This window comes from Ceratotherium simum, chromosome 33, assembly GCF_057802395.1.
Source record: "Ceratotherium simum simum isolate JZ-2026a chromosome 33, ASM5780239v1, whole genome shotgun sequence".
Taxonomy (NCBI): domain Eukaryota; kingdom Metazoa; phylum Chordata; class Mammalia; order Perissodactyla; family Rhinocerotidae; genus Ceratotherium; species Ceratotherium simum.
The window spans coordinates 9289503-9316673 of record NC_141932.1 but is presented as its reverse complement, the minus strand read 5'-3'; the positions used below and the strand labels follow the sequence as shown (position 1 = coordinate 9316673).

Here is a 27171-nt window from a genome sequence, read left to right as displayed (position 1 = left end):
TGTGTAAATTCAAGGTGTATATCATGTAGACTTGATACATTTAGATATTGTAATATGATTGCCATTGTAGTCATAGCACATCTATGACATCAACGAATTATCATTTCTTTACATGTTGGAGTAACTGAGACATAGACTCTTAAGAAGTTTGATAACTTCTTAAGCAGTTTAGATTCCACATATAAGTCAGATCATAGAGTGGTATTCTTTCTCTCTCTGACTCATCTCATGTAGCATAATGTCCACAAGGTCCACTCATGTTGTTGCAAATGGCAAGATTTGTTGCTTTCTCATGACTGAATAATATTCTATTGTACATATATCTCACATCTTCTTTATCCTTTCATCTGTTGACAGACATTTGGGTTGTTTCCATGTCTTGGCTACTGTAAATATTGCTGCAGGGGATATGGGATTACAGGTATCTGTTCAATAACTGTTTTCATGCCTGTTGGATTCTAATTTCAGCTCAGGGGCAAAAATCTTGGGCATATAAGATGTTCCTGAATATTCTTTCATTGATCTACAGTAGAGAAGAGCACCTAAAATTTGGGATGAACAACACTCAACAGTATGTTCTCTTTCCTTTTGTGGTATTGTGTACAGGATCAAACAGCAGGTCCAACAGGAGAGGCTACTTACTAGTATCCCGTTTTCAATGTCGAAAAAAGGTGCCACATCATCCCTTCAAAAGGCCTCTTACAGATTTAAAAACTTTAGTGCCACAGAATTTTTATGTTCCAAGACTGATATGATGAAAATATCTTTATTATGATATTTCTACAATATAACACTTTACTCTAACTTTTATAGGCTCTTAGAAGCTTTATTTTAAGCTTTGCCATAAAAAATAATACATACAAAGATAGCTAAAAATTTTAAGGACATATTCCCCTTTTCCTCTATAATGTAAGAAACCATTGCAAGGGGTAAACTTTGGAAATAGTTTCCTAGATATAGTTTAAAAATAATACTGTTTTATTGCAACAAATTTACTGGCCTCATATAGTACTATAGGCAAATCTCCAACCTTGTGTGTAATGTAACCTAGATGGTTATGATTGGCACATTGTAAAGGAATTATGCAGTTCAAATTAAGAGAGAAGAGGGCACAGAGGAAAGGGGTATATCGAGAAGATCACGGTGGAGAAAACCCGGCATATGGGAGAATGGAGAGTGCAGGAAGAAAGAGAAGGGAGAGGGACAAAAGAAAAAACAGTGTCAAATGTCGCAGAGAGGGGCCGGCCTGGTGGCGCAGTAGTTAAGGGTGTGGGCTCCGCTTCCGCGGCCTGAGGGTTCGCAGGCTGGCATGCACACAGACGCACCGCTTGTCCAGACATGCTGTGGCGGCGTCCCATATAAAGTAGAGGAAGATGGGCACAGATGTTAGCCCAGGGCCAATCTTCCTCAGCAAAAAAAGAGGAGGATTGGCATTGGATGTTAGCTCAGGGCTGATCTTCCTCACACACCAAAAATAAAGAAAAAACACATGTCCCCGAGAAGTTCAAGTGCATTGCTGGATGTGAGGGCACAAGGTGACAAAGTGTGCAAAAGCGTTAAGGGTACAGGCATATTGGATTCTGGGGAAGTAGGAGCGTGGGTTTTATGAGAATGAAGCAGACAATTGGGATAGAGAGTTTGGGGCAAAAATGTTAACAGTCAGTGGCTGGTAAAACTCACAGGAGAGTTAAATGTCTTTCATGGGTTAAAAACATGGTAAGAGAGGAGGAATGGGAATATGTATGGGGTAGGCTGATCTGGGAAGTAGAAAGTGTGGTCCAAGGTAGATCTAGAGTTTGGGAAGAGGAGATGGAATCTGGGGGAGATAACGTTTACAAGGAGGGAGGCGAAATAGGCACTGGACATGAGGGAGCTGGGAGGGTAGTGGGCATGAGTGAGCCAAGGAGCCCAGGAGAAAGGGCCTGTAGGGTTGGGTGTAATAGGTGCCAGGTGTGGATTGGGTTCCTGGAGGAGTTGAGGGTACCCGAAAGCTTAGCCCGGGACATGCGATGGTGTGGGGCAGAGAGGACGTGAGGAATAGGCTGTGATATTTGAATGGGAGTGGACATAGGGCAAGAAAAAGAAGGGTGTGGACGATGTGGTTTGGAGGAGTGATGAATAGTGAGGAGGGTCAGACTGTAGTCCTTGGAATAGTGGTCACATAGGGATGGATGTCAAAAAGGTGACAGGTTGGGGTGAAATATAAGAGTCTAAAAGGGTTGAGTTGAGGTGAGGGTTGAGTGGAGGCTTAGTAGATCGCTTCAGCTCACAGTGGGGAGGCACTGAGGATGTAGCTGGATGAGGAGGGAGATAGGTGGGGGAGAGGAGAGATGGAGCTGGGAATGATAGAGGTGTCAGAGGGCATATTGGAGGCCACTATTTGATTCCTCATTTATTAATTCCCCAATTTATGGTCAAATCACAAAAGTCATGGATAGTTTCTAATTTCAGCTCAGGGGGCAAAAATTGCTTATGTAAAATGCCCCGTAAAACCACTTAAGTAGAACATACAGTAAAGGAGGGAAGATAAAACATTAGGTAAACAGCACAACAGCATTCTCACTCTTCCTTCACGATATTGGGGACAGGATGTGACCTCAATGGGTCAGGCAGGATAAGCGGTTTACTGGTATCCAGCATTGCAAGCATTGGGAAGAGTGGCCAGTGCCTCAGATCCCAACCTCTGCATTGTTGCTGAAGAACTGTTATAACCCAAATAAATCTTATGTCTCAAGACTGAACTGATGAAAATACTAAGTATTGTGGTATTTCCAAAATATAACACTTTATTTTAAGCTATATGGACTTGCATAAGCTTTTATTTATAAGATTTACTGTAAGAAAATAAAACATAAAAAGCCAACTAAAAGTTGAAACGACATTTTCCCTGTTGCTTCTTCCTGGTAAGAAACCATCACAAGGGGTAATCAATGGTAACAGAGTTGTAGATATATTGATAATTTTTATGATAATAGACATATCTCCAACCCTAGATGTAGTACAAACTGGATGGGTATGTGTTGTTACATGGTAAAAGGAATTTTGCAGGTGTAATTAAGGTTACTAATCAGATGATCTCAAGATAGGGGAATTGTCCTGGATTATGTGGTGGGCTCAATGTAATACATGAGTCCTTAAAAGAGAAAGAAGCCAGAGAGGTATGGTAGAAGCAGAAATCAGAGATTTGAAGAATGAGACAGATTTAACACGTTATTCCTGGAGCTGAAGATGGAGTGTAAGTTGGCACACCCAGAAACTGTGAGAAGGAAATGAATTCTGAAAACAACCTAAAAGATCCTGGAAGTGGATTCTTCCCTACAGTCTAAAGAATAGAACCCAAACTTAGTGACACCTTAATTTTGGCTTGTGACACCCTAATTTGAGTACTCAGCCAGGTCCCCCAGATTTCTGACCTAAGATCTGTAAGAAAATAAATGGGAGTCATCAGAACTTCAAGTTGTATGTCTTAAACATATGCAATGTCTACTTGTCAATTATACCACAATAAAGCTGAAAAAAATGGATGCTGTGGTAACACGCTTAGTTTGTGGTAAATTGTTATGTTTGTAATATAAAAGTAATACACATAGAAACAAATTTAATGGTAAATATTTAATCAATAACATAAAGTAAAAGTATTCATGAATTTTGATAGTATTTTGATCTCCAGATGTAACATTTTCATCACTCAGGTATATCCTCCCCCTTATGCAGTTTCAGAATATACCTGAAATTGTATCTGAAAATGCACTACACATACACACTCACCACAAACACACACACACAATTAGCATAATCTGTTTGGCTCAATATCTCAGTGGTATAGAAGCAATGGTTTCCAAATTATTAAAATATGGCATTTCAGGAGGAAGAGAGAACACAGCATCTGACCTGGAACTCAACATTTGCCAGAAAAAAGAGATATTCACTTTTGTTCTCTCACCTTCTTTCTCGTTGTCTTGAAAAGTCACACCTGCATTTTGAGACTATGTCTTTTATATGGCATTAATATACCCAGTCTGTTGTGGTTTGAACTGTGTTTCCCAAAATTCATATATTGAAGTTGTGGGAGATCAATATTTGGCCACCCTGAAATCTATCTCTTTACCTTGGTTGTTTTCTCTAGGGACATTTGACCTCCCCCACTAACTGCCTAAAGAATTTGACATGGTGGCTCCTTCCTAGAACAGATCTATCATGATGGCTGTAAAGATAATGTAAGATAGAGGTTACAATAGAAAAGGCACCAACAAGCCCATCTTATCAAAAGTCTCTCTGGCCACATTCTCTAGATGGCCCTGTGAGGAGTTGCCAGACAATCATTTACATTTATAAGGAAAATCTCCATTTGTAAAGGTATCTCCCTCTCTGTTTTGGGAAGAGGGGGGTATGGCCTCATTTCTAGAGGCTTATCAATGTGGAAGGTGAGGCCTTAAATCTACATAATAACCTTACTCTTGTTTACTGTGCTTTAGTAGTAATCTCCTGTAACTGACTCCCCCCACCCCCAAAATCCTCCTTTGTCATTGGCTAAACATGGTATTTAAGACGAGAATTTCTTCTATTGTGTTGAGAAACGCAGTGTCCCTGCTTTCTCCCATGTATACATGTTATTAAACTTGGTATTATTTTCTCCTGCTAACCTGTCTTGTTGATTATTCGGCCAGCCATAAGAACCTTAAGGAAAAGGACAGAGGGAGATTCTCCCTCTTCCCCCAACAGTTCTTAAGCCCTAATACCTCAGAATGTGACCTTCTTTGGAAGTAAGGTCCTTGCAGATGTATCTCCATTCCCTCAATCTCCATGCTGTCCCTCTTTCCACCTCTATAGCCCCCTAGACCTCCATCCCACAACCTCTTAGATCTTTATCAATCCCCTAGACATTCACCTGCCCTATCACCCTTGAAATCCTTGTTCTGCTCCTGCCCCATCCCATTCCACCTGACCTTTCTGGACTTCCATACCTCATCTCCATCCTGCACCCACTTTGAAATCCATCCTTCTGTCCATTCTCTCTCCCCTACCCTTCCAGAGAGCTCAGCCCAACACTCCTCACTTTCCATTGCCTCCACAGCCTCCTTCCCCCTTGACCTATATTTGCCCCCATTTCAGTGACTTTAGCCCATTTTCCATATCCTCTATGGTCCATCCCTCAAAATCCCAGCCCTCAAACATCGGGTATTATTAGCTCCCCACGTCCCTCATCCATACCTTCACATCTGCCCTGTTCTTCTGGGTCCTTTAGCCTCTTCAAATCCACTGTCTCTCCAGCTGACTTTATCCCCTATAACCATTTTGTTTCCGTGAGCCTTTTGTCCCCCCTGCAAGGTTCCAGCGCCCCGTCCCCTCTCTTGTCTCTCTCACTAACTACATCCAGCACATTCATACCCCAACAACATACTGTAATGCAGTTTGTGTCTTTTGTGTTTTAAATGCTGTCTTGACCCACTTGTGAGGGCCTAGCTAGTGGTGGTCAGTTTTCCTTCTTGAGCAGCTGACCACGTCCACACCTCAACCACTTCCCTAACTGGGCTCTCACTCTCTGGGCCACTCTGCACCAGCTGCAATCATTCTAGAACAGGTACCAAACAACTTGGGACAGCTCCTTTACTCTGGAGCCTGGGAAATTATTAAGATCAGCCAATTGACAAGGAGTCCCTAACTCTAGCTAACCCACCCCCCTTGCCATGTGCAGGCTGCCCTTACAGCTTCAGGTTCCTGGTACCCTGTCCCTGGGTGCCAGCCTCTATGTGACCCTACGTGTCTTTCTCTATTTTGGAGCTGTAAGTATTAGAGTTCTCCCTTTCATCTATTAAGCATCATGGTGTTGTGTTCCACCATCAAGAGTCTTTAAATCTTATAAAACATGTATGCCTCTTCCCACTGTACTTTTTAACCCCTTGTGGAGATGAACTCTCCTGTGCCTTTTACCACCCCCTGCCCTTGACTAATGTCTGCCTGCTGTCCCCCTCAATTATCCCATGAGTTCCCATGACTGCTATACCCCTTATCCCCACAGAGCCCAATATGTGCTACAACCTTCAATTCTTTGCACATTTTGCCCCCTTGTGCCCTTAAACCCCACAGAGCCCTTTAGACACTCAGCAGTTTTCCACCTCCATGTGCATTTTCTCACCCTCTCCTCCTGCACACTCTTTCCAAACCCCATACTCTCTGCACCCCTATATCCCCTTTCCTGTGTCCTCTTTCTCACCAACTTTCTCTATTACCCCCATTCTCTGCCATTCACCACATACTCCAACTTTCTCATCACATTCTCCCAGCCTCCACTTCACACAGCAGAGCGCTCCTTCCCTGTCTCTCATGTCAACTCAAGTCTTTATTGGGATCTTGGAATTCCATAGGCCAGTATTGGAATGAAGATGCAGAAAAGAGAAGAAGGGATAAAGTAGTTTAACAAAAAGTAAAAGAAGTTCCAATGGTACCTCAGCTTTTATCTGACTGACTCTCCAAGATGAGAAATAGGAGACTGATGTAGATGTGGTGAAATTAGGAGCAAAGGGATTTTATAGGAAGGTTAGAAGAATGCCCTTTTTGAGTAGGGTCTAGTGATTTTAGATTCTGGGAAGGTCAGGAATTAGGATACAAGGTCAAATGTTCTGAGACTATAATATGAAGGCTCAGGCGTGTGCAGTGCTTTATATTTATTAAGTGCTTTCATAGGCAGAATTCTCTGTGGGACTCACAATATCCCTGTGAGGAATGCAGGCAACTTGCCATCTCACCAGAAGATCTGAGATTTAGAAGCGTTAACAATGTATCCCAAGTCAGAACCAGAAAGTTCTGCTTCCAAAACCAACCAGTAGTTCTCCCACTACATCTCCAATCCCCTAGTGGAGAAAACCCTTTGCTGACTCCATTAACCTTTAATCTCCATGGTTGGGCAGACCACAGATTGGGAAAAGTGTCCCAGGTTTGGCTTCCTTCCTTTGTCCCCTCTCTGAGGTCTCTGCTACCTGAGAGGGTCAGGCTCCAACAGGTGACATTCTCAGAGATAGGGAACAAGGGACCCCAGAGAAAGGAGAGATTAGGGGTAACCCTTGGAGGTCTCAGAACTGAACAGGTAGAACCTTGTATTTTGCATTAGTTTTCTAGAGCTTCCAGAACAAAATAGAATAGCCTGGATGGTTTAAAAAATGGACATTTATTTTTTCGCAGTTCTGTAGCCTAGAAGTCCAAGATCAAGGTGTCAGTAGGTTTGGTTTCTTGTGAAGTCTCCTCCTCAGCTTGCTGATGGCCACCTTCTCAGTGTGTTGTCACATGGTCTTTCTTCTGAATGCGCATAGGTCTGGTGTCTCTCTGTGTGTCCAAATTTCTTCTTATAATGACACCAGCCAGAGTGGATCAGGGCCCACCCTACTGGACTCATCTTAACTTGATCGCCACTTTAAAGGCCCTATCTCTAAATACAGTCATCTTCTGAGACACTGGGTTTTAGGGCCTCAATCTATCAATGTGTGATGACACAATTCAGCACATAACACTCAGCCCTCTCGATGCCCCAAATTCATGTTCTCCTCACATGCAAAATACCTCTGCCCCCCCCATCACAAATGCCCAAAAGTCTTAACCCATTCTTGCATCAATTCTAAGTCCCAAAACTCATCTAAATATCAGCTAAATGAACGGTGTTTGAGATGTGAGATATAATTCACCATGAGATGAAGTCCTTTCCAGCTGTAAACCTGTAAAGTAGACAAGTTATGTGCTTCCAAAATAAAATGGTCACACAGGCATAGGATAGACAATCCCATTCCAAAAGGGAGAAACTCGAAAGAAGAAAAGAGACACCTGTCCCAAGAAAGAAAAAAACCTAGGAGGGCAAATTCCATTAGGTTTAAAGCTGGAAAATTATCCTCTTTGGCTGGTTGTTCCCTCCTCTGTGCCTGCTGGGTTGGGACCCACCTTCTGGACCCTCTGGAGCAGTATTGACAAGGGGGGCTTTTGAAGGACAAAGTTCCTTATATTCTCTTCCTCATGCCTCCTGCCGGCTAACACGTTCCATATCCGGTGTTCAGTTATTCCTCTTCCTCTACCTCTACATAATCAGAGTGTCTCATTCTGATGCCTGCAATTTCAACTTTTTGGCAATCATCCCATAATTTCACTCAGAAACTTTGTCCAGAAGAACCAGGTACAAAGGGACAAATGTGTTTATACAAAACTTAACCAGAAATGATTTTGAATCACATGGGCAGATGGTGCGATCCAGGTTTCTCTCTGTTGGAGAGAGAGGTTACAGATGAGCCAGGGCAAGAAGCTAGAATGATTCTTGTGTGATGTCAGTGAGGTCAGTATGAACTAATGTTAGCTTAATGTAGATTTGGATGATTCCATATAGACATATTTATAGATATGTGCATACGAGTGATGAAGTATACACATAGATATGTTCTTACTCTTTGAGCTGAGAGGGCAAAGAAACAATGACACCCCAGTATCCATGAGAACACCTACTGGTATGTATATTTACAATATATTTTGATGACACACATACCAATTTCTGTTGGCTATATATGTAATAGTGGACTTGTCGGGTGACAAGTTTACATCTCTTTAGCTTTAGGAGATAGTGCCAAAGAGTTTTGGAAAATGTTTGTACCAATTTCCACACCCATCAGCAGTGTGGGAGATTCTTGGTTTGTCCACATCCTTGTCATCACTTTTAATTTTTTTTTCATTTTTGTTTCTCAACTTCCGTTTTGTGTGTAGTGGCATCAAGTAGTGACTTTAGTTGCTTTTTTTTGATTATCATGGAAGTTGAGCATATTTTCACCTAAATGTAAGACACTGAGCAACCTCTTTTTGAATCATGTGTTAATTTATTTTGTCTATTTTTTTCTATTGCGTTGTCTTTTTCTTACATATTTGTAGTAGGTCTGTATATCAGCGGACATATTCCCTTTCCTGGTTCTCTCTCTTTCTCTCGTGATCTCTCTGTGACCTCTCTCATGATCTTTATCTTTCTCTGTGTCTCTGTGTGTGTGTGTACTAATGAGGAGAAAATCTTAATTTTAAATTAATTTGATATTTGAATATTTATAGATAATTTTTATTTTGTTTAAGAAATATTTTCCTATTCTAAGGCTAGAGAGATGTTCTCCTTTGTTTTATTTTTAAAACATTGTGTAGCTTTATAAGTTAAATAGGCAATCTATCCATAATTATACGTTGTGTGTGTGTCTCAAATTGAAAACCACCCATATACCTCTTAACAGTGGAATGATTAAAGTAATTGTTATATTCACACAATAGAATCCTATACAGCAATGTCAATGAATAATCAATCAACAATAGCATGCAAAAATAAATTCACAAATGACATAAGGAATGACAAAAGCTAAATACAAAGATGTTAATGCTCTATTATCTCCTTTCTATAACATTCAAAACAGGCTTAAGTGACCTGGGCTGTTAGACTTCAAAGCAGTGGGTCTTCTGAGGATTAGTGATGGGGAGGTAGCACAAGGGGTTTCTGGGGGTCTGACGATATTCTCTTGATTGATTTAGATACTGAGAGCAGAAATGTGTTCAATTTGTGAACTGTCATTGAGCTATGCACTTATTACCTAGGCATGTGTGTTTAAATTTTAAAATACATGTCACCAATCAAAAATGTGGGATACGGTTAATAGATTAGTGTTGCAACATCCTTATATTGTAAACATGTGATTTAAAACTATTACATACAATGATACTGTGACTAGCTTTAAATATATACTGAAATTTCTAGGTTAAAACTAACAAATAACGAGTATACAACTCTCAAAGAGTCAATTATAATGTAGAAGAATATTTAAAAATAAGGGAAAAGAAGTTAACATAGATAAATAAGAAAATAAACTCTATTGACCCAAATGTATTGATTATTATACTAAAGTTAAATAGTATAATTACTCCATTTAAGATCAAACATTTTTTTTTTACTTTATTGAATGGATGTTTTCTCAAGACGTATGGTCAAATAATACAATTAAAGCAAGAACATCGAAAATATATTTTGTGGAATTTTAACAATTAGACAACTAGCATGGTAATATACACATCAGATAACATACACTTTAAGATTGTCAATATTGTAACTAGCACTATTTTAAATTTGTTTTAATGTACAACTTTCAATATATTGATTGATGGACAACAACCATGATTACATTATAGGCTTATGTACATATACACATATACTCACAGATCACATGCAGAAAGAGATACACATGTATTTATACATATACAATTGTAGGTTGTGTGTCTATCTGTATTCTTTTCTTCCTGTTGTTTTGTGAATTAACTTCCGGTAAATATTTAAGTGTTTCTTGTGAGCCAAAATGTGGGTATCTCTTTGTGGTAAAAGCTTCGATATATACATCCTTTATGTCAAAATAATTCTTTTTTTGTAAAATTGTTGAATTCTCAATATTTTGAATCAGTTTCAGAGTGTAAATACATAGAAAACTCCACAAAAATCTTTTCCAAAATTGAGGAAATATCCACTTTGTGCATTGCAAATCAAAGAGCCAGAAATGCCACATAAATAGACTGGATTTATGTCTTCCCCTTTCAAATGGAGCTCCCTACAGTTCTCCAAATATAATGGAAGTCTAACCCATAAAATAATTTCAAAACTTTAAAGACAAGAGTGCGAAATGAGAAACTTCTTTCTTGCCATATGTCCACATCATCTTCACAAAGGGAAAAATCTGCCTTCTGCAGATCCCAATTCCATGAAATTTGCGTCTTTAAAATAATCACACTCACTTGATATTGTTTAAAAATGAGCTTAAATGTAATTTTATGCTCTCCTTTGCCCACTACAGACAAATCTGGCCATTTTACCTGAAAAGGTTTAAACATGCTCATCTCTCTTCATAAATTCATATTTCAAATAAATGACTACCACCTCTCTAAGAATATAAGGTACAAAACTCATAGCTGGCTCCCAAATGCTTCACTCACTGACTGAATTTCCCCTCCAGCCCTATTGTCCTCAGTTTCAGTGATGGCCTGCCACATGCTGTTCCATTTCCATGCACCTTTTCTAACAATGTTACACCTAGTTCAGGTCTGGAAATTTACTGTGATAGATTTAAGTTACACACTCGAAGACGTCTCCATAATATCCAGAACATTTCAGTATCTTGGTGTTTACTATTGTATGAATTCTGAACTTCTCAACTTTAAGGATTAGAAAAACTTCAATCACATAAGTATTTACAAGATAGTTATATAATATTACATTACAATTACTATTTTAACTTTTTGGCTACTCTCAAAAAGATGTTCTGCGTGTTCTGTTTACATTCTCTGAACAGCCATGCATAATGTTACTTAGAACTCTGAGGGAAATAAATGAATTACTAAATGAGCATTGTGTAAGTACATACAATTCACATATTCATGACAAGATTAGGGGATTTTTCATTCCTTATAAAGACAAAGCAGAGCCTGGATAAGCTGGAGTCACGGCTCATGAACAGAAAGGGATGGACAGTTGGGAAACACATACTGATTATTGCAGTGGTGTTCAAGAGAAACCAGTGAGGATTGTTAAAAAGAGCCACACACACGTGAACGATGGAGGAAAGGCTGTAAAAACAGACAAAGGTGCTCACCAGGAGAAGGATGGTTTTGGTAGCTCTGAACTCAAGGGACGACCTGGGGGAGATATTGGTCCTATGAATGTGTTGGACCCTCTGCTTATGCTGGTAAAGGATGAAAACCATGGAGACACTGGTCCAGATCATGAGCACCAAACAGAAAACATCAAGAAATGATAGCAATGCTGCATATAATGAGTCTCTGGTTTTGTCATACTGAACAGCAGAACAGTATCCAAAACGTTTTCTGCTTGTGATGTTTTTGTTGCTCCAATTGCTACTCATAAACATAGGATAAACGACATTCATCAGCATGTGCAGGATCCAGCACAGGAAAACTGAAGGGACAATGCACTTGAGAGCTTTCACTTTAAGCTCTGCCCACCTGCAGTTCCTGGGGCTGATCATGATGGCCTGGACCACACTCAAGAGGCAGGTGGTGTCAATGGACACCCCTCTGCCCACTCCATGAACATAAGGAAAAAATCTGCATCCAAAATCATTGAAGACCTGTTACCCCCCAAAACGTGACACCGTATCAGGGAATCGGCTAGAGAACAGGACCAAGGAGTTGGCTACACTCAGGTTCTTGACAATCAAATCTGTGGACCTTGTCCTACACCCAGTGAAATAAAGGAAGAGATAATGGTAAAGAAGAGAGAAATTCCCCAGGATTCCAAATATAGTCTGTAATAAGATGATCATTCCTACTGCCAAATCCTTGGTGGCCATCCCGTCAGTTCTCCATGACTGATATTTGTCTTCAGAGCTCGAGGATCCTGTCCGGGAATAGGAGGTGTGGGCCACATCTATTATGTCAACTAAAATCCAATACTCTCCACTTACCAACAGTTTCTACTTTGAAATAGCTAAAGTTTTTCTGTCTTTAGAGACTTTCAAAAGTTAAAAGTATAGCCATTAAAAAACACTTGCAACGTATGAATCACTGCTATAAAGTCCACACATGTGGTTACTTTATCCCTCACAAATTCGTGGGGCAGGCACTATTACATTCCTTATACAGATGATGACAAAACAAGGACGGAGAGGTTAAGTGTTTCCTCTACATTTACACACTGTTTAGGGGCAGAGTGGGGATTTGAACCTGGTGGGCCTGGTAACAAAGATGGTGCATTTAATCCTTAATACACTAAATGCCAGTTAGCTGTGTTCCTCAAGTACACTGGATCTAAATTTATTTTTGTTTTTACACCTTGTTATTTCAATTTAGATTGGTGGTATTTCATTTTAAAATTTTGGTAATAAGATTCTGCTTATTTATGAAGATTTATTCTATAGGCAAATATAAACTTTGAATAAAGCTTTAGAGATCTTAATATAGTGTTGATGCCTTGGTTGCAGTATAAAACTGCGAGATCCTGCCCCTGGATGAGTTGGTTTTAATGAATGCAAGAATGTCTCAACATTAGGATGGCAAGAAAAAGACTCATTTGCTTTTACCCCAGGAACAAATGTACAATGTCCTGAGTCACAGGAACTATGAGACAAAAACACTGATGCATGATAAAGTGTCTGAGAGAAACAAATTATGACTATTTTCACACCAAGTACATGTCTATTGATTAATACCTGAGTTAAATAAAATGATTAGCAGTCAGGCAAGATTTGAGAAAGATAATAAAATAGAAGACACACATGCAAGTTGCAATGTAAAGGCATAATCTTCTATATTATATTAATGACATACACTTTTTGGATTAATATAATATTTAAAAGCAGCAGAAATATCACAAGATTCGTTTGAGCCTAAAAACGTTGTCTGAAATTTACAAAGTTATATTTTTCTTAAATGCTGCTTCCCTAACTTTGAGTGGTAATAGTCTCTCTGTAATCAATAGAGACACAATTATTAAATCTCTCAAGCACTTCACACCCCCAGAGTTAGAGAAGACATTTCTCCTCCAGCAACTGCTACTAGACACACTGTTTCTGCACAGGATCAGAGGATTCCTGTAGGCTCATCCTATCCTCTTTATTACAAGCGTGGCGTTATTGTGAGTGAACCTCTAGAAACCTAAAAATTATGTCTACGATTCCTGTAAAGTAGGCAGAACAGCAGACTGACTCTGGAACTATAGTCCTTACGCACATTAACAATCAGATTTCATCATCACTTGGATTAAACCACAACACTCACTGTCAGTGAGGATTACATGACATCACACAAGGAGCCATCAGGGATTGGTGGAAGGTCGAGGACCTCATCTCTCTTTACTATCTCAGCTCATGCCTCAGGATTTATTCCACCCTCCTATGTGGCTTTGTAACTGGACCAGGTTCATAAGCAAAAGATTCCCTGTGTCCAATGTGCTCGCTCACCCAGACTCCTGATACATCTCCCTGTCTCACAGCTTCTGCCACTCAGGTGACTATAGAGAGAGCTCACCCACTTTTTCCTGCTGCCTGGATGGTGGGCTCAGTGTGAAGATCAAAGCAGTCAGTACATGTGTGAGAGGGTAGCTAGACCCAGAGATATGAGTTTGTGATTCTGTGACCTCACTTCCCCTCAGAACTGCAATTATCATTTCACCTGTAGCAGCATCGGCAGTAACAGGCTTGGGAGCTGAGAGTATTTTTGAAAACTTTGTTCCCAGTTGCTAATTGCCAAGAACAGCTACCAGTTTCTAGCTAGCAGGTCTTAAGAGACCATTGGAGTGTTTGTGAGAGACTTACTTTTCCATGATCCCTGGTGGCAGATACTGGCTCATATGGAGGAGAGAAGGAAATACTTAGGTCTGACATATGAGGGACTGTCACCTAGTGTGTGTGTCTCGCTAGATATTCTACGTCACCCAGAAGTTCTACCCAAAAGTGAGTTCTTTCCTCATTTTAGAAAACTGAGCTGCACCATCAAGTAAATTACGATCAAGAAAATGGAATAAGCCTAAATATCTCAGAAGGATTTAATAAGAGATAGAAGTGAAAAGAAGAACATGATGCCAATAATTTACATCAGATATCATTGCCTTCATTGGCACAACTAAATATCAATTAATATGTAAGTTTTTGGACACTATAGTTGATCATATTGAGTCTCACTAGTGTTGGGAAGCAGAAGCACACTAATATCAATAGGAAAAAAGAGAGAAAATTCTAGAATAGACCTTCACAAAGAAAGCACTAGGATCAGAGGGTTTAACAGGGAGATTCCACCATTCTTGTAAGTATCAGATAAGCCAGTGCTACCTGCTTAATTCAAGACAATCAAATGGTCAACACAGTCTTCCACACCTACTTTTTCAAAAACTTTTCAGGAAGGAAATAAGATTACTTTTTCAATCAAAAAATATTTTTCCTAGATCAGAATAAAATAAATATAAATTTCATGTTTAATTTAATTCTTTAGGTTTTCCTCTACTCAGATAAACCTTCACTATGTCATCGCACCCAATTTTCAGTTCAGTTGTTAGAGCCATAATTGTGGACAACATCCTACACACATGCAATTACTCATTTACACACAGATGCAAACAGTCATGTGCATGCACACTCACACACTCACGCAGATAGTCACACACATTCACATTCTTATACACAGACACAGTCACTGACGTGCTCACAAAATTTCTATTGCACACTCACAAACATTAATGTACACATTGAACACATGAAAATTTACATTCACATATGTAAATATTCATAAATACACACACTCACCCAAACTCACAATTACACTCTTTCATAAAATCACAGCCACCAATCATGTGTCCATTTCAATTACATGCTCTTACACAGAAGAATAGTTGTATCTCCAGACTTCTGGATAGCTAAAAATTGGGGCCTTCCTACATCTTCTAGTCCTCTTAAAACTGCAACAACCAAAACAGCAGTATTTCTTATAATTCACAACACTTCAAATGTGCTGTGAGCATTGCCATCTTATGTCAAGACACATGCTGGAAATCTTGGACTGTTTGAGGGAGGGACACTGTGGCTATGTGATAGAATGGAGTAAGAATAGGCCACAGGACAAAGGCAACATAGGATAATATGGGGGTGCAGAGAGCCTGGGAGCATGGGGTTATAGAGAGTACAGTGGAAGAGAGTGTTTAGAGAGAGAAAAGGCAAAGGGTTTTTAAAGTTGGTGAAGTATTAATGTAACATGACAGAGATGAAAATACATGTGGGGAAAGTGTGCAAGGAAGTGAAGATGGGGGGTGTTAGGATCTGGGATATAAAGGGGGAATAGAGTCAAGGGATCAAAAGTGCTAATGGGGATTGGAAGTTAATGGCAAAAGTGAGGAAAGGCCAGTGGTGGGTGCATTTAAACAACATGGTGTGGGGAGAAGGTGAATTCAGATGGGATAGGCCGATCTTGGAAGAAGATAATGATCCAAGTGGGATAGAGTGTGGGAAAAGGAGATGGCACTAGGGGAAACCATGGACATAGGCAGGAAAGTCAAACGGGCAGAGAACAGTGAGGCAGCTGGAGAGGACAGTAGCCTGAGTGAGTCAAAGGGCACAGGAGAATGTGTCAGGGATTGCATGCTTGGGCATAACGGGTGCAGTGTATGGTTTGGGTTCCTGGGGTCATTGATGACGCCTGAGAGTTAAGGGCTGGTAAAAATAAGAGTGAAGGGGCATAGAAATCACAGGTCATGGGATGAGATATTGGAATTGGGTGTAGATAGTAGGCAATAGGAAGGAGGGCATGGACAACAGGCTTTGCAGAGGTAGTGAAGGCTGAGGAGGGTTAGACTGAGGTCCCTAGAATACTGGTTGTAGAAGGTTGGAGGTCAAAAATGTCACAAGATGGGGATGGAGAGTACAATATTTGAAGTCAAAGGACTTGGAGGGAGGTGAGAGCATGTGGAGTTTTAGTGGATGTGTAAACATCACAGGTGGCCAGATGAAGATATAGAAGAGGGAATAGAGGTAGATTGAGAGGATGGATGGGTCTAGGGGTGATGGAGGTGGCAGAGGGCAGAATGGAGGCCACTGATTCATTCCATTATTCATCTATTCTCCCATTTATGATCAAATCACAACAGTCATATATGGGTTCCTTTTTTATTGAAATGTATTTGAGATATAACATTGTGTAAATTTGAAGTATACAACATGGTGATTTGATACATTTACATGTTGTAGTATGATTATTATGGTAACAATAGCACCTCTATCACATCACCTAATTGCCATTTCTTTATGTGGTTGGAATAATTCAGATCTAAACTCTTCGCAAATTTGATAACTAGAACGCAATGATGGTGTCTAAATTAACTATACTGTGCATTAGATCTCCAGGAGCTTTTTATCTACTAGTTGCAAGTTTGTTCCCTTGACCAACAACTCTCCTATTCTCCCAGCCCCCTGCCCTGGTAACCACAATTTTACTCTCTGTTTTTACGAGGTTGGCTTTTTTAGATTCCACATATAAGTGAGAACATACAGTATTTGTCTTTCTCTGTCTGACTTACCTCACTTAGCATAATGTCCTCAAGGTCCAACCACATTGTCACAAATGGCAGGATTTCTTTCTTTCTCATGACAGACTAATATTCCATTGTATATATGTACATATATATATATACACACATTGTATATATAATGTGATATTCCATTGTATACATATATACAATGTGTTGTATATATAACAACTTATGTATATAACCACGTTATATATTTATATATATATAACAACTTCTGTGTCCATTCATTGGTTGATGGACATTTAAGTTGTTTTCCATAACTTGACTATTGTAAACAATGTTGCAATGAAAGTTGATATCAGATATCTCTTCCATAACCTGTTTTCACATCATATGACTTCTAATTTTAGGTCAGGGGCAAAAATCTTACTCCTACAAGATGCCCCCGAATACCCTTAAATTGAATCTGCAGTAGACAAGAGCAGCTATAATCTGGGTGAACAACACTCAACAGTATTTTCTCTTTTCTTTTGTGGTATTGTGTACAGGATCAGACACAGCAGGTCTAGCAGGAGAGGCTATACACTAGTGTTCAGTGCTCAGTGTTGGAAAAAGGTGCCAGACCATCCCTTTGACAGGCCTGCTTATAGATTCAAAAACGTTAGTTCAACAAGAATTTTTATGTCCCAAGACTGACAGGATGAAAATATCTTTCTTTACTGTAGTATTTCTAAAATGTAACACTTTATTTTAACCTTTGTGTATTCTTACAAGGTTATATTTGTAAGTTTTACGAAAAAAAATAAAACATAGTAAGACAACCAAAGATTTTAAGGACATATTCCCCTTTGCTTCTTTTATATAAGAAACTATCACAGTGGATATACAGTGAAAATAGTTTCGTTGATATACTGATAGCTTAAAAATAATATTTTTATGGCAACAAAGTTCCTAATCTCCAGCCATGCATGTAATGTAACCCAAGTGGTTATGTTATGTTACATAGTAAAGGAATTTTGCACTTCAAATTAAGTTTATTAATCAGCTAGTCTAAAATAAGCAGAATGTTCCTGATTATCGGATGGACCAAACAGAATACAAGCACCCTAAAAGGAGAAAGAGAAGACAGAGTCATGGGGTACAAAAGGAGGTCAGAGATTTGAAACATGAGAGAGATTCATCATGCTGCTGCTGGCATTGAAGATGGGATCAAGGTGGGCTCATGAGGAAAATGTATGAAGGAAATGAATTCTGCCAAGAATTTAAGATCCTGGAAATGGATTCTTGCTCAGACTTTTGAGAATAAAACCTAGGCTGACTGATTAAGGCGTGTGACATCCTAATCAGAATACTCAACCAAATCTCCCAGATTTCCAATATAAAAAACCTAAGAAAATAAAACGAGTGTTGTGTTAGGCTGCTAAAGTTGTGGTAATTTCTTATGTTGGTAAAATTGAAGTTAAATGCATGGGAAAAAGTTTAATAGTAAAATATTTAAACAGCAAAATAAAGTCAAAGTCTTCTTCAGTTACCCATGACCAATACTATTTTGATCTCCAGATGTAACAATTTTCACCAATGAGCTGTATCCTACTTCTTATGCAGTTTGATAAGATCACTGAAATTGTACTATACACACACAAACATACACACATACAATCGACACATTCTGTTCTTGGCTCAATATCTCAAGATTGAAAAGGAAAGATATTCATGGCATTTCAGGAGCAAAAGATGACACAGCATATCACCTGGGACTCAACATTTGCCTGAGAAAGACATTTTCCCCTCTCCTCCTTTCTCTTTTCTTCTCTAGGTCTCTTTCACATTATCTGAAAAACCACATTTTGAGAATGCTTTTTTTATGGCATCAAAACACTCCTTTTTTTATGAATTGAATTGTGTCCCCTCAAAATATGTTGAAGTCTTCTTCAGAAGACTGCCACTGCCTCAGAATGTGTCCTTATTTGGAAATAGGGTCATTACAGATATAATTAGTTAAGATGACGTCCTACTGGAGTAGTGTGCACCCCTAATCCAAATTACGAGTGTCCTTAAAAAGAGTGGATATTTGGAGAGAGACATGCATACAGGGAGAATGTCATGTGAAGGTTGGAGTCACGTTGCCACAAGCACAGAAACCAGAACTGGGTGAGTGGCCTGGAATAGATTCTCTTTTAGGGATTTTAGGGGGAGCATGGCCCTGTTGACACCTTGATCTCAGACTTCCAGCCTCCAGAACTGTGAGACAATAAATTTCTGTTGTTTAAGCCTCTCAGTTCATGGTCCTTATTATGGCAGCCCTGGCAAACAAACACACCTTCCCTTACCACCTCCATACCCACAGGCAGAAGGACCATGAAATGCAGAGACGGCTGCCCTTCACTATGCTTTTCCACAGGAGGGATTCAAAGACAAACAGCTCTGCTCTGAAGGTCAGAAAGTGAGTTTCTTCTCCCTTGTCTTTGGGGACATTCCCTTCCTAGAAACATCCGAAATCCTGCCACAGTATTCGAGATGAGACTGACTGAAATTCCCCTACAAAACCCATGCAAAGTGAACCCCTGTTACCTAGCCATGGGCCAGAGCTTGGGCTCGACTCTCATAAATGCATCCTGAGGGCTTAACATGTGACATAACTGAAGTAGGGGAGATAGGATAGCACAGGTGTAGGTGTTTCTTGAAACTCTCCAAGTGGTCCTAAATGGGAAACCAACATCAAGGACCATTTAGTTACACATTATTTCTCAAATTGTAATGAGCATACCGATCATCTGAGGATCATGTTGAAGCAGATCCTTTGGAATATGCCAATCTAAGAAGTTAAGGTTCAGTACATCTGTGGTGGGGTCATGAATTTTCATTTTTAACATGGTCCATTTGGTGGGCTGGCAACTCTCCCCAAACTCGTCTTTCAGTAGAACTAATGAAGAAAAAGAAGCACAGAACAATTGAGCCCTGACACAGTACCATCACATCTCAACACAAATACTGTTGGTTCCGGGCATTTAGTAATATGGTCAGGAAGGGAGGGGACTCTGGATGTGTGATCTATGTGGGGAGGGATGGGGCTGCTATTAGTGAAAGCCTGAAGAACCCAGGGCACGATGCAGGTTTTGCAGTTAAAAGATTAGATCTGGGGAGAGGGGCATCTGCAGGCACCATCTCTGCAGGAACTAGCATAGGAGGGGGCCAGGTGGAGCAGGCAGGGTAGTATGGGGCTGACTCTGTTCACGTGTGTTCCTTCGGGTGCTGGAGAAGGTGCCTCTTGGTATTCTCAGCAGCATTTACCAGCTTAAGGATGCCCAGCAGGAATGAAATGCAAGTTTGGAGCTGTGGATTCTCCATCTAGGCAACTAATTTCGAGAGAATGATGATCTGTTAAGGCCTCTCGACACCAAAGAGATAGAGGACCATATACTGAATGCAGATTCTGGATGCAGCTCAGATCTATTAAGTTCAAGAGAAACAACAGGCCCCCAAATGGAGTCACTTGTGCTAAACCCAGGTTAATTTGAAATCTAACACCTAACCTTACTGCAGTTCCAAACTTTCTCAGGAATGGAATCTTGACCACTCAGTCTGGGATTTTCTGGTCAGCACCAAGGAGGTAATCTGCCACATAGACCCTTTCCATCCCCCAAAGAAAGATGAGATCTGTTCTTTCGTTGTCCTTCCCCCTTCTGCCTATAGAAGCCTTCCATTTTGTACAGCTCCTCAAAGCTCCTTTTTACTAGCTAGATGAGCTGCTGCTCAATTTATGCATCATTTCATAAAGCCAATGAAATCCTTGAAGTTTACTCAGGGAAATTTTTGGGATTTAACATATTTTGTGGCAGACATGAGATCTGAACCAAAGTTCTGATGGCATTTGGGAAGAACCAGAAACAGAGGCATGGTACTCTTAAACTGTTTTTGAGATCTCTGTCTTTTCCCCCATTTCTGGGGGCCATGTGTAAGTTCCTCTCAGTACGGAGCTCTGCTTTTTTTGCATCGAGCTCCCTATCTAATTGACTTTCCCGTCTGAAATTCCCATTTGTTTGGAAACCCAGTCCAGTCCTTAGTCCTTATTTTTGGAGCCTCCTAGCTTCAGTCATTTTCCCCAGTCCGCAGGTCCTGGTTGGGAATTGTGAGTGATACACCCAGGTACTTTTCTTGGCCAATTTGCAGTAACATCTTTTGGTTACTGATGGTGTGTTAAGGTTCTGAATGGCTGCAAGATTGCAAAATAGCTTCATTAAAAGATTTGTTACAAAATGAACAAAGTTATTGAGAAAATAAAGATACATAAAGCACCTAAAGCAAAAGACAGGTTAGATGTGACTCCCAATGCTCCCCTCTATCCTTCCTCACCTGAGCACTCATGTTTACTGATTCTCTCTCTGAATTGTCTTTCCACTCTGAAGAGACTATTAAGCAGTTATCTTTTAAAATAAAATTACCTGAGTTGCAGACAAACCTTTTCAGGTATCCTTCACCCCTTTGTCAAAGACCAGATTAAGGGCCACAGTTAAAACAATTCCTAAACCCAGGAAGGATCCCCAAAAGATTTTTTAAAAGAATTTGGAATCATTCATAGAGCCTATGACCCCGGGCGGCCAGATCTTTATCAGCTTGTGCACATGTTGGTAGGACCTGGCGAAGCCCAAAAGTGGAAGCAAGAAGCAAAATGGCAAAAACACGAGGATGATATTCAAGATCCTCGATCTTCACTCTGTTCCCCTGTGGGAGCAGAAGGGGCTCCAAAAAATAGCAACTTAACTTGTGCAAGCCATTCCACAAGTCTTCCCTGGCTGCACTCGTTGGTCTAATAGGCACACATGCGAACAAAAAAGAAGATGAATCTGTGGCAGACTTTAAAGCCCGTTTGGAAGACTTCTTCCTATGGCAACCCAGTTTTGTACAGTAAATAAGGTCACCCAACATGCTCTAGCTGCCTGCTTCTAAGTGGATTGTTACTTGAGATTATTAAATTGATAAAAAGGCAGAAAATAGGATGAGAAGCCATCAAACTGACTGAAATCATGACTCTATCTGAGCACTCTGAAAGGACCCTGGAGCAAGACCACAAACAAAAATGTGCCAAGCTGTTGACCTTACAGCTGCAACTGCTCCAAGGCTAGAGACCCACAACAACACATGGGCCTCTCCCATGGCAGCTTCTTAGGGGTCCAATATAAAAACACTGGACTAGAAGTCAATGTCTCCATTGCAGTCAACTGGGGCACTGGAAAAAAGCTTGCACTCAAAGATCCTATGCAAATTCTTCAATATCAAATTGAATACCCCCAAGGGAAAGCCCTCACATGGGCCCTGCCCAGAATTCACAGGACTCTCAGTGGTTCTCTGTTAAACTGCTACCAGGAATTCCCTTAAACAGCGAAGGGGAAGCTAAAACTACAATTAATGGGAAACGCTGCCAAATACTCATTGATACCAGAGTTATGCTTTTTCCATTAAATCCCACTGTCATAAGACAACAAATCCCTCAGAGTGAAAGAAAGGTTTCTATAGTAGAGAAATGTAATAAAGTTCAGAGATAATTTCTATTTCTACTGGTACAAATGACTCTGAAAATCTTCCTTTTTGTTAAGTGATACAGCTCCAGGCAAACTGTTAGGTAGAGATCTCCTTTCTAAATGAAAGTGGCTAATATGCTTTGCTTGCAATGGAGACCTCACCTTAGAGTCTTCTGACCAACCTGAACCTGATCTTTTATGCTCTTTATAATTTGCCTTCACTTGGAACAATCTACAATATACCTGGACAGCCAAGTACGAAGGATTCACTGAGGTCCCTTCTTATTTCTCCAAATTACTTCCTCCACCTAGTTTTAAGAACCAATCTGATCCCGGGGATATTAACCGTTTTAAAATATGTACGGTACTTCTTGCTGTGCTCAGTAATCAAAGAGGCATCCATAAAGTATTCCATTTATTTGCTGCCACAGTTAGCTGAAAAAGGACATAAAGTCTCTAAGGAAAAATTACAATTATCTCCAGACCCTGTTCATCACCTAGGTCATAATGGAAGTGCAGAAGGAATCCAGCTCTCTCCAAAAAAAATTAAGCTAATCAAAGAATTTCTTAGGCTTACAACTAAGTGACAGCTTAGTAGATTTCTAGGCTTGGCTGGTTATGGCAGACTACGGGTTCCTAATTTTTCTCTATTGGTTTCCTCACTTTACGAACTTACCAAATTTCAGCCCCTGAAACCCTTCCTTGGGAAAATAAATCCGAGCGGGCTTTTAGAAGACTAAAATAAATGCTGCAAGAACCACCCGCCTAGTGCTACCTAACTATTCCAATATTTTACTTCATTTGTGCAGGAAAGAGATAACCGGGCCCTGGGAATGCTCAGACAAGAAGATGGTAATAAACACAGGCCTGTTTTTTATTATGGCATACCACTTAATTCAGTTGCTCATGCCTATCCCTGCTGTCTTAAGGCCATACCTGCAGATGCAAAGTTAGTAGAAACCTCAGCATGTATAACCCTAAGAAATGACTCTTATTTACAAACACTACATATTGTCCAGTCTACTTAACTCTGAATTGACTCAACATTTCTGTGCAAGATGACTAACCTCCTATGAGATCCTTCTGCTTTCATCACGTAATCTACATCTTAAACCTTGCAAAGCCCTTACTCCTGCTAGATAACTATCTCTGTGGAAAGCAAGCCCCATGGCTCAGGTAATAATATCCCATTTTGTGACACTGTATCCCAACTTATGAGACACCTCTTAGGTAATAGTGATCTAACGTGCTTTGTTGATTGGTCATACGGTAGAAATGAAAAAGGGAATTTCCAAGATGGTTGTGCTATTACTACCCAATATGAACTACTTGAAAGGGGAAACCTCCCGCAAGCTAAATCAGCTGAACAAGCAGAGCTCCATGCCCTTACAGAACATGCCAGTTATTAGAAGGACGATCTGTTAATACTTATACTGACAGCTGGTGTGCCTTTCTGGTCATCCATGATTTGGGGATGTTATGGAAACAAAGGGACTTTCTTATGTCCTCTGAGACCCCAATCAATAATGGACAACAAGTAAACAATCTTCTCATGGCTATTCTCTTACCTTCTGAAATTGCTATAATCAAAACTGAGGCTCACACTAACAGGATTGAATCTGACTATCAGGAAAACTCCTGCCTGACTTGCATGCAAAGGCAGCAGCAACAGAATCTATACAGATTGTGACACATGTGGATGAAGTCCTTTTTGCTTCTGTGAAAAATAACTCCTGGTTTACAAACTTGCACCATCCTGATGGCCTTGAAACATGAAAATATTTTACTCCTGAATCAGAGAAATCAAGATGCACAAACAATGGTTATAAAGTAAATGAACATTCAGGCCTATGGGACCCAAATGCCTGCTTAGTTCTACCCTGCTCCCTGGCGTATCCATTTTTTAGTTTTTCATTCCTTCACCCAGCATGGTGCATTTAAGATGGCTCAAATTAGGCATAGACATTGGTAGGGAGACATCTATAAAATTGCAACAGCAATTTACCCCTAATATGTGACCTGTCAGGTTTGTAATCCTGGTCTAACTCTTTGTATCTGAGAAGGCTTCAGAGCTCCTCCTTCTGGACCATTTGAGCACCTGCAGCTGGATTTCACTCAACTGTCACCTGGTATGGCTTACCAATATGTTCTTGCTATCATATGCATGTCTTCAGGATGAGTTGAAACCTTCCCTTGCCACAAAGTTGATGCCTGCCCAGTGCAAAGAAGTTGTTTGAAAACTTGTTTCCAACTTGGAGTGTACCTTCCACAGTCTCCAGTGATTCAGGCACTCACTTCAGTGGACAAATCTTACAAGCCATAACAAAAACTTTGCAAAATTCTTGGAATTATCAATGCCACTATCACCCTGAATCATCAGAGAAAGCTGAAAGGCTCACACTAACAGGGGTCCCGAATGTTAAAATTACTAAACTTGCTGAAATCACTGGACTCCCTTGGCCTAAGGTATTGCTTTTGGTCTTGCTCTCTGTTCTCAGTACTCTCTTTGGGAAACAGAAGTTCACTCTACATGAGAGTGTCACTCGCAGACCAATCTCCATTTTTATACAACTTTCTGCTGATCCGTTGATATCTCATGCTAGCATGTCCAGCTACTGTAACTCTTTAATATCTTAGGCTAAACCCCATCATCAACAGGTTAAAGTAGAATTCTGGATCCCAGTTCAAAGGATCCTGTTGGAAATACCCTGAAGTCTGGTGACTGGGTATTCTGGACACATCATCAGAGGAACACAGCTCTCAAACCCTGTTGGAAGGGAACTTACCAAGTGCTCATGACCCTGACACTGCTGTGAAGTTAGAAGGCACTAAACCTGGTATAAACATCTCACAATTAAAGAAGGCTCCACCTGACATCTGGTCCTATACAGATCCTGGAGACCTCTGATCAAATTGACAAGGAAGGGAAGAAGCTGACATTGAGGTAGACTGCTTCCACCCAAGAAATCAGATCAATACTTCATACTTTTATTAAACATGTAATCCTTTCTTCTTTTCTTTATTTCTTTTACTTTCCCCTTGGCCTGGAAAGGTAATACACTCCTCTTATCTCCCATGCCATTGATAAGGGGGGTAAACTTTCAGAGGCTGGATAAAAGAGTAAATGCACCAATCCCTGCAAATGGATTCAATAACAATTAATGGGAATAGTTTGTTCCATGACAGGCTTTGTCTTTGCCTGTGGTTGTTCTCATTCTCCTTGGGCCTATGAATGCCAAGGCAGCTGGTGTATTGATGGATAATGCCTTTTAGGTTATCTAAATGTGACCCAAACTTTCCATAAAAAAAAAAAATAAGACACTTCACCAGCCAACTCCCCTGGATCTACATCACCAAGTTAGAATGGACCTTCCAGAAGGTGTTCATGACCCAGGATTCACTTCCTTCGGTCAGGCCACACTTCCCTGGTTAGGAGTAAATGTAAATGAGACTATGATCAGAAACCTCTCCTTAACTCTTGAGAATATACAGAATCTGCTGCTCAGATATAGGTGCCCAAAAGAGATCCTTAGACTTTCTGGTCAAAGTTGTTCTTGATAATAGATTGATTATTATTTATTATAATAAATAATTATTAATATATTGATTATTTTTGAGCTAAGCAAGGAGGTGTCTGTGCTGTGGCCAACATCACCTGCTGCACCTGGATTAACACATCTGGGGAAGTTGAAACTCAGAAATAAGATCACTGAGTAAGCTACTTGCTCAGAGGTGACTTTGTGAGTAGGTTCTTTCTTTGTCTTATTTGATTTTGATTTGTTTGAGTTGGGGACAGTGGCTCCAATGTGAACTCCACATATTGGAAACTATCCTGCTTATAGTAATCATAATAATCTCCATAGTGTATTGTATTCTCTCAAAAGAATGCATCGTTAAATGCATGTTTGTAGCTGCTAACCACCAAGCATATGATCTCCCTAAGAGTGGAACATTAGAAAAGGAACAAAGAGAAAGACCGACTCAAAGATTTTGAGCCTGAAGCCACGACCTGTGAAGATCACGGAGATTAAACAAAAATGTCATGACCTATCGACACCACACAAAGAATCAACAAAAGCTGTGAGTGGCAGTTGAGAGTGGTGCTGATACATTTAATTTTGATCACAACTGTCAGTAAATCGAAGAGTCTAAACAAAAGTGAAAAATTGTTAATAAGGAGAGACAGGCCCAAAATGGAGTCACTTGTACTAAGCTCCACATCAGCAAACCAAGACTTAATACCTAACCTCATTGCAGTTTCAACCTCTCTTGGAATGTGAACTTTGATCAGTCCAACTGGAACTATCTAGTCAATACTACTGAGGTAATCTGCTCCATAGACCACTTCACTCCCCTAAAAAGGGTCACCTTACTCAACACAAGGTGTTCTTTAGAAATAATTCCCTTTTCTCCACCCCCTCTCTGCCTTTAAAAGCTTTTGGTGTTCTGTAGCCCTTCAGAGCTCCTTTTCCTTTGCTAGGTGGGATGCAACCAGATTCATGAATCATTGAATGAAGCCAATCTGATCATTAAATTTACTTGATTTAATTTTTGTTATTTAACAAGCTGAAGAGTCACAAGGTTTCTAAAACTCAGGGTTCAGTTTGGAAGACAGCTCACTAGGAAGCTAATTACTGCTATCTA

General features: G+C 40.1%; 1 protein-coding gene across 1 annotated transcript; it reads right to left on the bottom strand.

The window, feature by feature from the left end:
- Positions 1 to 11405: 11405 nt before the first annotated feature.
- On the bottom strand, positions 11406 to 12425 carry LOC101403257 (vomeronasal type-1 receptor 4-like). Its single transcript, XM_014794322.1, is given in 1 exon segment — positions 11406 to 12425. A coding segment is annotated over 1 exon segment (942 nt). The 5' UTR covers positions 12348 to 12425.
- Between the last annotated feature and the right edge of the window lie 14746 nt (positions 12426 to 27171).